The sequence below is a fragment of the Puntigrus tetrazona genome, chromosome 5, assembly GCF_018831695.1.
Source record: "Puntigrus tetrazona isolate hp1 chromosome 5, ASM1883169v1, whole genome shotgun sequence".
Taxonomy (NCBI): domain Eukaryota; kingdom Metazoa; phylum Chordata; class Actinopteri; order Cypriniformes; family Cyprinidae; genus Puntigrus; species Puntigrus tetrazona.
The window spans coordinates 16,395,949-16,408,773 of record NC_056703.1 but is presented as its reverse complement, the minus strand read 5'-3'; the positions used below and the strand labels follow the sequence as shown (position 1 = coordinate 16,408,773).

Here is a 12,825-nt window from a genome sequence, read left to right as displayed (position 1 = left end):
TTAATACATATATATAATATAAATATATATGTATAAATGTACTGCGTATTTAAATAACATCTGTACATGTACATCATGAATGATAAATGTATTTACCTATAATGTATACATAGTTTTATGTATATAATACCTGACAGCTTATTTCACTCATCTGAATTAAATGTTTATTTGAATCAATCGTTGATAAAATATTTTAAATGTAATATGCGTTAAATCATTATGTATTTCTGTCCTTGTATATTGAGCTTTTTTCATCATCAGCATACAGTATACATACTGTACTTGTTGTAACATTCAACTGGTATCACCCTTTTCTACAGTTTAGAAAAATGCAGGAGAACCACTTGATGTTTACCCTCCCAAAAATCTACAGAATACAGAAGTAACACTTTGCCCCTCTTGTGTAAATAAAAAGGTGCTGCAATTCAAAGCAGCAGGAGAGGAAAACGTGCCATGCACACACACACACACACACACACANNNNCTCAACAGAAAAACTATGAATATTTCATGATGTTGCAGTCTTCAAAGTGTGACTGCGTGCCTCCCTCTCTGATGCTCTGAACATCAGACAACACTCAAAGGATGCCCGGGACAGATATATGCAAACAGAGAAAAATGCAGAAAAATCTAAGGCGAGCAGACAGACAGAGAAGAAAACATGGGATGGATACTGAAAGAGAGACAGAGGCAAGTGCTAACGCTTTGTGTGAAAGATGAGCCTGCCACCAGCAGCTCCCAGCCCGATGAATTAGACAGCAAGTTCTTCTGCAACATTTTCCTCTCTGCCAAACTCTCTCTCTCTCGCTCGCTCTGGCCGTTAGGGTGATTTGCCACATCATTACTAATTGATAATCACGTTGGAGAGAAGCCATCAGAGGCATACTACCGAACGTTGCGGTGTCTATGGTGACATTTGCTGGCTGGAGTAATGACTAGGTGACATTAGTGAGAGACCTTGCAGGGCAGACAGTGAGAACGGGCAGCCGAGGGGAAAATTGCAGAGATGGTTGGCCCATCCATTTTTCCCTCCTTAACCCAGTGAAGAGGAAATGTGTGTGAAAGATCAGCTGTGGTGCAGTATACCGTCCGGCCATTTGTAGGTCCATTTTGTCTTCCTGATGCTGAAATCACAGTGTGTGGTAGTAAATGCAAACTGAAAATGGATATATATATATAGGGGCCGAGGATAACTGTAACACCTAGTACCAATTTAAGTTGTAAGTCATGGTGGACAATTAGGGCTGAGTGATGAAATGGTAACAATAATTACTGCAAAATTATTTCATAATGTTCAATGTTTTTGCTCCAAAAGAGGAATGAAACCACACAAACATTTAGTGTTTTTACCATAAAGAGTAGTTTAAAACCCACAATTGTTTTGTTTTACAGTTAAAGTGAAAAAGTGTACCAAAAACAGTGATCTCTCCTACTTTAAAATTTTACCTTAATCTCTTTAGGCCCCTTTTCACTAGTGCGTTTTAGTTTTAAATCTGTGTGTACAACCATAGATATGTATAGGTAGATGCTGTATTATTTAGCTCACGGATGCATCTACGTGCTTTGAGCAATCAGATGGGGAATCTACCAATGCAGGTACAACAACAAGCAAGATGTTATTTTCAAAGGTCTCTGTTATGCTCTGTTTACACTGAAACACAATGCCAGAGTTTTCAAACTAAAACTAGGTCTGCAGCGTTTTCGAGAGTCTCTTTTTTGGCCTCTAAACCGTAGCAAAAGTCATGCTTTTTGAAACGAGAGCGCACAATAATTAATGATTAAAATAATTGATAAATCTGTTGTGATGTTTGGAAATGTAGATAATTCTATCCTCAAGTGAAGTAAAAATCTCCAGTATATTTTCTCATTGGGCACTCAGCCTAATTGTTTTCCATTTTAATCTTGTGCTGACAGAGTAATAGTCACTATGAGCCTGGCCAAGTCTTGTGTGTGTCTTCCATTAACAAGGTTACTCTGAATTCACCATTCATCACTCTAAGCTAGGGATAACCTTCAGTCCAAACAAACTAAACCCAACCACTGGGATGAGCTGAGTGCTCATCTCAGTCTCACAGCACCAATCTCTCCAAAGCTTTGATCTGCACTGCATTGAATCTCTTTAGCTCTAATGAGTTCAAGCATCCCATGTTACTTAATAGTTCTGCTAGGAAGTGGGAGTCCTCACAGCAGTGACTGCTGGTCTCAACTCTTTCCCTCTCACCTGAGAGAAAATTTATTTGTAATTGTTATTGACATAATGTGAGCCATGAGACAATGGGAGAGCGCGCTCTTCATCCCTCGGAAATTAATAGCCTGTATCAAAGTCCCTGGACACGCAACCTATTGCTTTTATTCTCCTAGAGCTCAGTCTTGAGAAGAGGCAAGGGAAGTAAAAGACACATCGAGAAGTTTTATTGTATTATGTGAGCGCTTCCATTAATCTGTTGAGGAAGTGAGCCCCACGGCACCAACTACTGCTCTGAGCTGGGAATAGCCTTCAATAAAAAAGCACAGTGAAATATAACATGAGCAACAGAGGTCAATCTTTGTGACCTCACAGAGCTCTCATACCTCAAATAACAAACAAAGTAATTTAATTCTTAACAAAATTACAAATTTTAAAATAAAAAAATACTGTAGCCAAAAACATAGGTTTTTCAAACAAGCAAAAAAGCTGTTTACTGAACACTGATCAAGTGATACTCAAAGAGTGCTACATTTCATTCTAATTGTTATGCTTATGATATTTTATATATTTAATAAGAAAAAAATTAAAACACACCCATTTTGAAGAATGGTCTTTAGACTTTTAGACATCATTGTAAATACTTCTGGGCTTGGTTATTTTAGCAAAACATATATTATTAATGTAAAATATTTAAATGTTTTTATGAAAAACCATAGGGAAAATATTTGCATACCTTCAATCCATTTCTGCGTAAACCCCAATTACCATTAAACGTAATCACACCTAGTCATTTCAAGCTTAATTATATGACACAGTAATTTTGCATAACCAATTCATTTCTAAGCAGTTGCACTGGCCAATATAATCAGCATTCTCATTTCCGTCAAATATCTGCAGGACAGTAAAGCAATACAAATCTTTTATCATGCAGTTCAGTATCCATCATCTAATGGAATAACAGCCAAATTAATCTCGCAGCCATAAACAGCCATTAGGAGAGTTTAAGTTTGTACCTTTCATCTCTCCCATGTCTAAAGTTTTCCCTAGTTGTTCCAGTAGGTCTGCTCGTGCTGCATTTTTCTTGTGCTTTTTGCCGTCGTAGTGTTGCTGAGCCATTCCAGGATTGTTGAACCAAGCATTACAGAGCTGACAGTAGCGATCAGAATCCCGGTGCTGACGGGTCGAGCTAACAGGTGAGGTTTCTGAGGAGGGTGTTTTCACTGGACTGGGTGTCACCTCTGAAGAAACAGAAAAAAATAAATAAATATGGTTCATTTTATATTTACATATTCAGAAGGGCCATGCACTGAGAAATCTTTTGACTATAAAACATCCTGTTTAAAACTCAAAACTTTCTTGTTAGGCTAAAAACAGCTTATACTGAACCAATTTGTTTTATTAAAACATTTTAAAATCTTGTTAATTTAAAGTGGACATCAGAGAATAGTACAAAATAAAAAGTAAAGGTAATTCATGACCCCTTTAAGACTTCAGATTCAAACGCAATAGCAAAATATGCTGGGAAGGTGTGTTTAGCATCCACGTACAAGATGGTAAATTCTGTAGATTGCTATATAAAACTTTAGTCAATGGCCAAGACACTATATATTGGGGGGAGAAATTCACTGCAAACTGGAGGAAATTATGTATAATTACAATTCAAATTTAATTAATTTGCAACACTATGGTTACAGTTATTCTTTTTATTGCCGTTTAAGAAGCTTAACATGAAGAATATTCTATACATTTATCACAACATGGCTTTCTGAAGAAAAATGCCTTTGTTCTAGATGAAGAGGTAAGGGCCGGTGTTAAGGTTATACAGTTTGTACTGCTTTGATTCTACTGCTTACATCACAAGGGGCACACAATCTGTTTTAAATCATGTAATGTTGCCATTTCTAATAAAATGATCTGCCAACTGGCAACAAACTTTGTTTTATTCACTTGCCAAAGCCATGCTTTACTCTCACTTGGTGCTTTAAGTGTATAATTTTGGATCCTAGTAGCAATCCAGGTTTTTGGATTTTCTCTAAGTACATGCTCAGAAAGCAAAAGAAAACTCACACAACAAATTATTCTCAGCTATGTGATGACATTTTACTGTTTGGATAACCAAATGAAACAAACTAAAGTATGTCTTATTCTTGTTTACTTCAGTGATTCTAGTCGTACATTATTTCCAATTTTGACAGCAACAGCCCAATTACTGAGATTTTATTCATCATTGTGTTTGGATGTGTCCTCTGCTACACAACTAACAAGCTGTTGCCAGTGACTTTATCAGGAAGATGATGCTCTGCATTGTTTCTGACAGCCCTGCATTTGACCCATACACACACACACACACACACACACAAAGCCAAGGTTCTTTACTCATTTACCGTTGTGCATGGATGGCAGACAGAATAAGCACAAAATACACCAGAGAATCATAATGTCAGGCCAAACAATCAGTTTAACACCTCAGTGGCTGTCCACTCTGCCATGGACAATGTTTACAAAAGCTCTGTTCAGCCTTGACCACACATCCAATTTCTGGCAGAAGGGACAATTGGAAAGAATGAGCCACTTCCTGTCTGAGTTTATTAGTGTTAATAGGTATCAATGAGCGGTGAGAGCGAACTGACCCAATATCTTTGACAGAGTTTGTTTTACATTTACAACTTTATATATGATTTGATACATAAACAGGGGCTAAAGAGACTCCACATAAGCTTTCAGCAAAGCTTTGATTTATTAGCATATCTGTAAAAACTGGGACGTCCATGAACAAAGAGACGCGCTGAAAAGTACTCTTGTTGTGCCAGGAAATTTATACCCTGCCAAAACACGTGCATTATTCCTTCAATCTGTTTTCACTTTTCTTTTACATTTTTCCAGCGGGGTTGATAAAAGTATAATGCATGCTTTGGTTTGGACACAATATTTAATTTAGGCAATTAACAACCACTGCTGCAAAAATATAATTTGATACCATAAATTAATATGCTAAATGAGATGAAAATTTAAAGAAGATAAATGAGCTGCCACAAGAGAGGGTGACAGTACATGAGCAGGCAACTTCATTTTGAGAAAGCTTAATCTAGTTTATATAACTGACTATCATTCTCTGTAAAAGAAATGTTGTTTATTGCTGGGCCTATGAGTTCTTGGCACAATGAAAGACAATACATTTGCATTTAAGCCATTAAATTAATTAATCCTGTGTGGTCATACAGGAAATTTACATAGCATTTAATGTGTGGCAAGGCTTAGCTGTCTATGAAGAACAAATTTTAAAAGTGCAAAGCAAATACAAATTTAGTAAATGTGACAGTAAAGTATAGTAAATAATGTGTAATTTCTAAAACTTCCTTAAGCCTTAGCTGCCGTTATTGGAGTATCTGACAGATTCTTGCAGTATAACACAATGGATAGTAGCAGAATCCAGCACTGAAACACTGGGGTATTGATTTACAAGCTCAGGGGTTTATGGAGTTGCATCCATCAAAATGAAAAACAGGAAGGTTTCTAGTTTCCTATAAACACAAGACCAACACCATCCCTGTACAATATAAGATAACTATTTTTTATTTTAACACAGATATTTTGCACTTGCCATGTATTATACAGGGTCACCGAGCTTTTTGATATTATTTACTAGATTATTTGCACTTGTGTTCGTTGTTCTCTTTAAGCCATGTGTCACATGATGACAACTGCTTTGTGTATGGAATAGAATGAACATCTTGATTTATTGTTATATTTGTGTACTAAGATGCCATACATTTTTCGCATTAGCTTCATGTCAATGTAAATACATTGTTACTGCAACTGCAGTCTCCTCAGAGTATTCACACTGGAAGGGTTTGTACGGTGCCAGAGCAATGGCTCTAAATTTACATATTTTTTTACAAAGACATCTATAAATTTGTTTTTAGAAGTAGGTCAAAAAGTTTTAAAGTCTTGTTGTCACTCATCCAATCACCCAATTAAGACCAAGTATAAAAACGCACACCTCACCCTCAGCATTAGTCTGATCTTGTACATAGGAAGTGGACTCACATTGCTCTACTATCATTGCTCTACTTGTGCTAATGGCACCTACCTGTTTACTTACCTCCTGTGTTCATCCAAGTTCTCCAAGTGTCTCCTGTGTTCCTTCCAGTCCTCCAAGTATCTCCAGTGTCTTTGTGTGCTGAGGTGTGTGCTATCTGGTTTACCTACAAAGATACAAAGACTCATTACTGCAAGATCTCCTCCGCTGAAACTCTCATTGAACTCTTAACTTACCTGAAACATCTCCGGCTTGACTGACATCTGCTTACAAAGTGTTGTAAATAAACAAACATATTTTATCTTACCTGTTGTCTGAAAGTCTTTAAGTGGGGCAAGGACTGTTTCTCGAATATACCGTCCCCTCCATGTTCTTCTTCTAAACCACTGCAAGTGAATTCTACAATCATTGAAAGTCCAGTAGAAAAGAGATTCATGGATATACCCACCTAGTATGCCCCCTTCAGGGACGTGTTCTGCTCAAAAAAGGAATCCCTTTCCCCTTGTCCCAGCATCCATCTTTACTAAGCTAGACAGTGCATATAACCTCATCTGGATATGTGAGGAGGGACAATTGGAAGACTGCCTTTGTGATCTTGTCATGCCTTATAGACTCGTCAATGCCCCCCTCTGTGTTCCAGGACTTTATGCATGAGGTACTCTGGGATTTCCTCCACAGATTTGTCATTGTATAAATCGACGACATCCTCATTTATTCCCGAAGTATGGCTGAACATCGCCACCACATTGTGGCGGTCCTTCAAAGGCAGAGAGAACACCAGCTTTACCTCAAGGCTTAGAAATGCACCTTCCACCAACCTACAGTGCAGCTCCTCCAGTACAACATCTCCCATTCTGGTGTCAAATGGACAAGGCAAAGCTTACACCACCCTCAAGAAAGCATTTACCAGTGCACCTCTCCTGGTTCTTCCTGATCCTGATCTTCCTTTTGTGGTCAAAGTAGACTCTCTCCTTCACCAGATTAAATTTTTCCATTTCATATCGTCCAGGTCCTAGGAATGTGAAAGCGGACACCTTGTCACAGATTCACAATTGTATGGAGAATGATAAAGACCCTGAACCCATCATCCCATCAGAAATGATTGTCACTCCCATCCAATGGACCACTTCTTCAGTCGCCTCTAAGTCAGCGATAATACGTTCCATGTTCCCAACCCACTATACTAATCCACTCTGTTCACTCCTCTCTAGGCACTGGCCACCCAGGGGCGAACACAACCCTCTCTCTGCTGGTGGCCAAATTTGGCAAGGGATGTAGGAAGGTTTGTTCAGGGATGCCCAGACAAAAAGCCCTCCTCATCTACTAACTGGCAAGCTACTCCCTTTGCCTGTGCCGAATCGTCTCTGGTTACACCTATCCAATTCTGCGGCATTCCCAAAGACATTGGTTCAGATCGTGGACTACAGTTTATCTCCAGAGTATGGAATGCATTCTTCAAGCTTCTAAGTGTGACCATTGGCCTCACCTCTGGATATCACCCTCAGGCAAATGGATAAACAGAAGGAAGGATACAAGAGGTGGGGTGTTTCCTACAAACCTCCTGCCATGGCCACCAGGATTCCTGGAACCAGTTTCTGGGTTCAGAACTCCTTACGCCATCCATCCACTTGACTCCCTCCCACTCAGTTACCAGCCTCCACTGGTCTCCACCTGGTCTAGGCAACCATCCGATGTTCCTGCACCTCAGGGCAGAAGTAGGTCACCACGATGCAGGGGTCCTCAGGAGCGAACTGTGGAGGAGGGGGTATTGTCATGAATCGGCCAGACTCAGTCACCAACCAATCACAACGATCACCTGCACCTGTCACTAATCCACTCATCCAATCAAGACCAAGTATAAAAGCACATCTCACCCTCGGCATTTGTCCGATCTCATACCTATGAAGAGAACTCACTGTGCTTATATTACCTACCTTTTTACTTACCTCATGTGTTCCTTTTAGTTCTCCAAGTGTCTCCTGAGTTCCTTCCAGTCCTCCAAGTATCTCCAGTGCCTTTGTGTGCTGAGGTGTGTGCTATCCGATTTACCTACAAAGACTCATTACTGCAAGATCTTCTCCTGCGAACTATCATTGAACTCTCAACATCTCCAGCTTAATCTACAAATATCCTTTATCTTACCTGTTGTCTGAGCCCCTTCTGTTACAAGTACTAGTGATAACTATTTATCTGCTAAATTTTTTTGTGTTATTAATTTCCTAAAGATTATTTGTGGAATAGAAAGTCAAAAAGTAGCATGTATTTGGAATATAAATATTTTTTGACATTATAAATGTCTTTACTCTTACTTTTAAATAAAAAAGACCTACTGACCCCAAACCTTTAACCATATATACTGCCTTTCATGAGGATAAAGTGGCAGTGAGAAGTCCTAGAAATATCACACAGCAATTCCCTGGGTATATTTAGCTAAATCACTGAGCCTCACAAAAGGATAAATGAATATATTCCCCCGGAATGTCCCCTATAACACCATCACTCACCATCACTATTCTCTCAATGCAGACGGCAATGTCTCACCCAATGTAATTACTGCAACCAGACTTCTGCCTTAATAGTCCTTCTGTACTGCCTAAATGAAATTTGGTGCCACAGGCCTGTGACACTAAAGTCATTCATTACTGCTATCACAGTTTTACTTAATGTTCTCATGGTCACCAGGGGTGGCCAAAACCTTGTTCAGAACAGTTACTCCTTGCTCTTTTTTGGGCATAAAATCAGCTCTTTTACATTCTTTCAGTGTATCATTAGCACCTCACTGTCCACTCCCCCACTGTGCCTCTTATTCGCAAGCTCAGGGAGGAGCGATGAGCATGTCTTTTCCCCAAAAGACAGATATACCTCCATCCTTCCATTTATTTGCTGCCCTTTGCCTACTGCAGCATAAAAGCACTTTAAAATCACTTAGAAGGCTCCCGAGTATCCCTGGTTAAGGAAAGGCTATATATATACAGTAACTGAAATGGAATTAGGAACAGAGGATGAGATAGCAGGTCGAGAACAGTGGCAACAAAAAGCAACAACGAAATGTTCATGGTGCACTGATTGAAATGATTTCAAGTCTCGCGCAAGTCTCAATGCTGGTTTCATTCAGTTCATGACCACCGCTGCAGTGAAAAAGATTCATCGGTAATGCATTTCCTGTCTTCTTTATAACAAACAATAGTCTGACACCACCAGGCAGGAGATTTCAAACATTAATGAGATTCTGTGGGAGGAAATAACAGAGAAACTTCAGGTAATTCCAGGTGACAGTTTAGGCAATAAGGGAAGAGTCATCTATCAGGAGATTTACTGCAGGCACAAAGACAGCTACTGGATTTGGGTGACATAAAGATGGAGAGAGACTTTCGAAGAGATCATTCATCCAAGAAGAAAGCCTGCACAAGTCATATGCACAAAACTTTATGTGATTTCCTAGTGATAACTGTTGTGTGTTGTTAGGTCTGAATGTACACACTTTTATCACATTTAACTGTGGGGGAAATCCTTCAGAACATCTGATATATTGAAGAAGCAAACATGCAAGGCATTATGTATATACATTTTGAAATTATTCTTTGTCAAAATTTACAGCTGTAGACTCCATACAGGCCTAGTTATTAAGTTTATGCTGCCCTCATGTTACCTCTTATATCATTTCTGACTTTCTGACTGAAAATTTATAATAACTTATTTAACAAATTACCATATAGTATATGCATAACAGAAACTATTTGATGCACTTTTTTTTTTTACACAAAAAAAGAAAAAAAGTTCAATTGAATGTATAGCTACATTTGTGTAAATTAATCTTTGTCTTATTTACATTGTAACCAAATTACTAATACATTTCCCCCCCATACACCAATCATGCTAGGACCTAATAAACAGCTTTATTGCACAAAAATATGGCACAAACTACAGATGCATTTTACACACAATCTTATCCTAATGCAATGAAGGTGTATAGCTTGAGAGATTCCATTTCTGGATCAACCAGAACAAGATCAAAGGCTTTTTTTCTTTCTATTTCTTTTTTCTTTTTTTTTTTAAATCCTTGCAGTTATTGGCTTTCCTCTCTAAAAAGTCCTCATTGGAGTTTCTGTACAATTTTCTCACTGCTGAATCTCATCTAGCAATTTTTTACAACATTAAACACCTCACAAAAATAAAAAATAAAGCTTTTTGAAGATTTTGAAGGCTTAAAAATAGAAAAATTAATTATTTATAATTTATAATTAGGTAGCTTGCCCAGTTTTAAATGTTGTATATCTAGTCTATACACACATTTGTACAAACAACATAGAATTGTCCCATATTTGTTCAGAAGCAATGTTTATTGTAGTAAAATAATTCACAGGCAACCAGACCTGACTGCAAAACACCATGTTGAGTTATTTAATAAGATGGATGTAGTAGCCTTAAATGTCACGTATAAATAAACAAATGTACATGTAGGTCAATACACATGGCCTTCCAGTACTTTCTCATTTGTCTTACTGAATATAAAAGAGGAGGAGGAGGAGAAGAAAGAGACAGGGTGGTTTGTGCTATTAGCTGATATCCGGTCGAAACAATAGTGTTTCCCAGGAGATAAGCTGAGCTCAGGCCACTCGTTCACTCAGTAACGTCACTTACATGTGTCATGCAGAAATCAATAAGGTTGGCCTTTCAATGGCCTGATTTTATTTCACACAAACTGCGCTAGAGCCACTGAAATCCTAGCACATCACACAACTTCTAAAAGCCATTAAATTAGATTTAAATGACTTGATCTATTAAGCTATTCAGAAATACCTTCAATTATACATGAAATACCTCCAATTATGCATAACTTTAATATGCATCCTCTAGGTTCAATTCTAAAATTATGATGAAATGTTTTGTTGTGGTTAAAGTCACAATGTTGCTGTGATAATGATTTTATAAAAAGCCAACCCAGACTTTTGCTTTCTCATGAAAAGGCAGAGTTAGTTCAGATCAAACAAGTAAACAACTTAACAATAAAAATTCATTATAATATGATCACGCAACATTTAAATTTTTTTTATATGTTTACAGAAATTAAACCAAAATGAATACAAACATTACAATTCTAAGAATTTAAATAATTGTTCCCCATCCCGCTTTATGTGTCCCTAATACCCGTGTGCTTACATAGTAATTAGATGTGTATGTGTAAGTACACACAAATACAAAGTATCTACAGCTCTAATGTTTGTGTAACTACACATGTAACAAGCCTCAGAATGGTAACAGTACATTGGTAACAACACTTTTTGCCTTTCCCTCTAAACGCACCTTTCCCTCTAAAAACACCAGGGACCTGCGTATTTGATCTTAGTTTAGGGTCTGGGTCTAAGCATATGAACTCACTTTTTATTACATTTTTATTGCAGCTCACTGTTCTAAATAACAATGATTGGTGATATCTTATATGTTAAAGACATTAATTAGGAGTTGTTTATGGGCAGAGAGTTGAAACCATGAATTTGCGCACAAGTTTAAGATTATGTGCGATTCATAGATTTCACGTCTGAAAGAAAGGGATATGCTATGAATCAAACGTATGCATATTTGAGAAATGATCGTAAGATCAAATTTAGGATGTTTCTGCACCACATTTTATAAATGAGGCCACAGCACATTTTGGTTACGGAGAACAAATGTTGAAGTGGCACTGCAACATGTTTACAGTTTGTCCCCAGATTGCCAGGGCACTGAAAGGCTTACTGAGTTTCAAGAGAACTCTCTGCTCAGTTAAGCTGGGCCTGAGCTAGTCTGTCTCAGTATGCCACATGTCAGAGGGATTGATGGTCTGCCTCAATCCCCTCGGAGTGGGACACAAGCCTCGTCTGTCTCTAGCCATCAGACGCAGATGGCACAGCTAATGATGGCATCAGTCAGTGACAGGAAACATGGGAGGAACAAGAAGAGAGACGGAGAGAGCAAAGAAAAAAACAAGACTACAGCGGTAATTCATTTTAAGCCAGATATGCTACATAGCCTTGCATTTACAACCAGACTGAAAAGAATGAACCTATAAATTTTAAATTAACATGGCAACACAAAACCATTAAACAGTAATATGAGGGTGATAAGTAAAAGATAAATGTTCAGCCATTATCAAAAATAAATCCAATCATGGTGATAAGATCAAGGAGTTCATTTTAATAGTAATATTAAACCAAAAAAAAAGCAATATTACAATACCGATGGTAAATATTACTGTTTATTGGATTCACCTATTTAATAATAATAAATAATAATTTCCTTATTATTTTGAGTTATTTAGCATTTAAATAGATTTTATTAATATACTAAATGTGTAATATCTGAAAAAGCATACGCATAATTATAATAAAAATCATAGAATATGAATCACTCTAAATTAAATGTATTTTTATATTTCTATTAATTGAACATTACTTTTACTATTTATTTAATTTATTATATATATGTCACGTTCGCGCTTTCGCAAGACTAAGCACACGGCACAAAAAAATAAACTTAAACAGATTTAATTCCAAATGGGCAAAATAATAATAATTACAGGCAAGCAGACAGGACATAAACCAAGTAACCTCGACAATCG

At 37.5% G+C, this 12,825-nt stretch overlaps 1 protein-coding gene across 1 annotated transcript in view; it reads right to left on the bottom strand.

Moving 5' to 3' along the window:
* Positions 1 to 8,342, bottom strand: part of LOC122345769 (zinc finger matrin-type protein 4-like) — a 9,489-nt gene extending 1,147 nt beyond the window's left edge. Inside the window, exons 1-2 of the mRNA XM_043240214.1 lie at positions 6,291 to 8,342; positions 3,202 to 3,426 (exon numbers count right to left, since the gene is read on the bottom strand). Of these exons, the coding sequence (XP_043096149.1) occupies positions 3,202 to 3,426; positions 6,291 to 6,303 (238 nt within the window). The 5' untranslated portion in view covers positions 6,304 to 8,342. The remainder of the gene's footprint in view (positions 1 to 3,201; positions 3,427 to 6,290) is intronic.
* Positions 8,343 to 12,825: the final 4,483 nt, after the last annotated feature.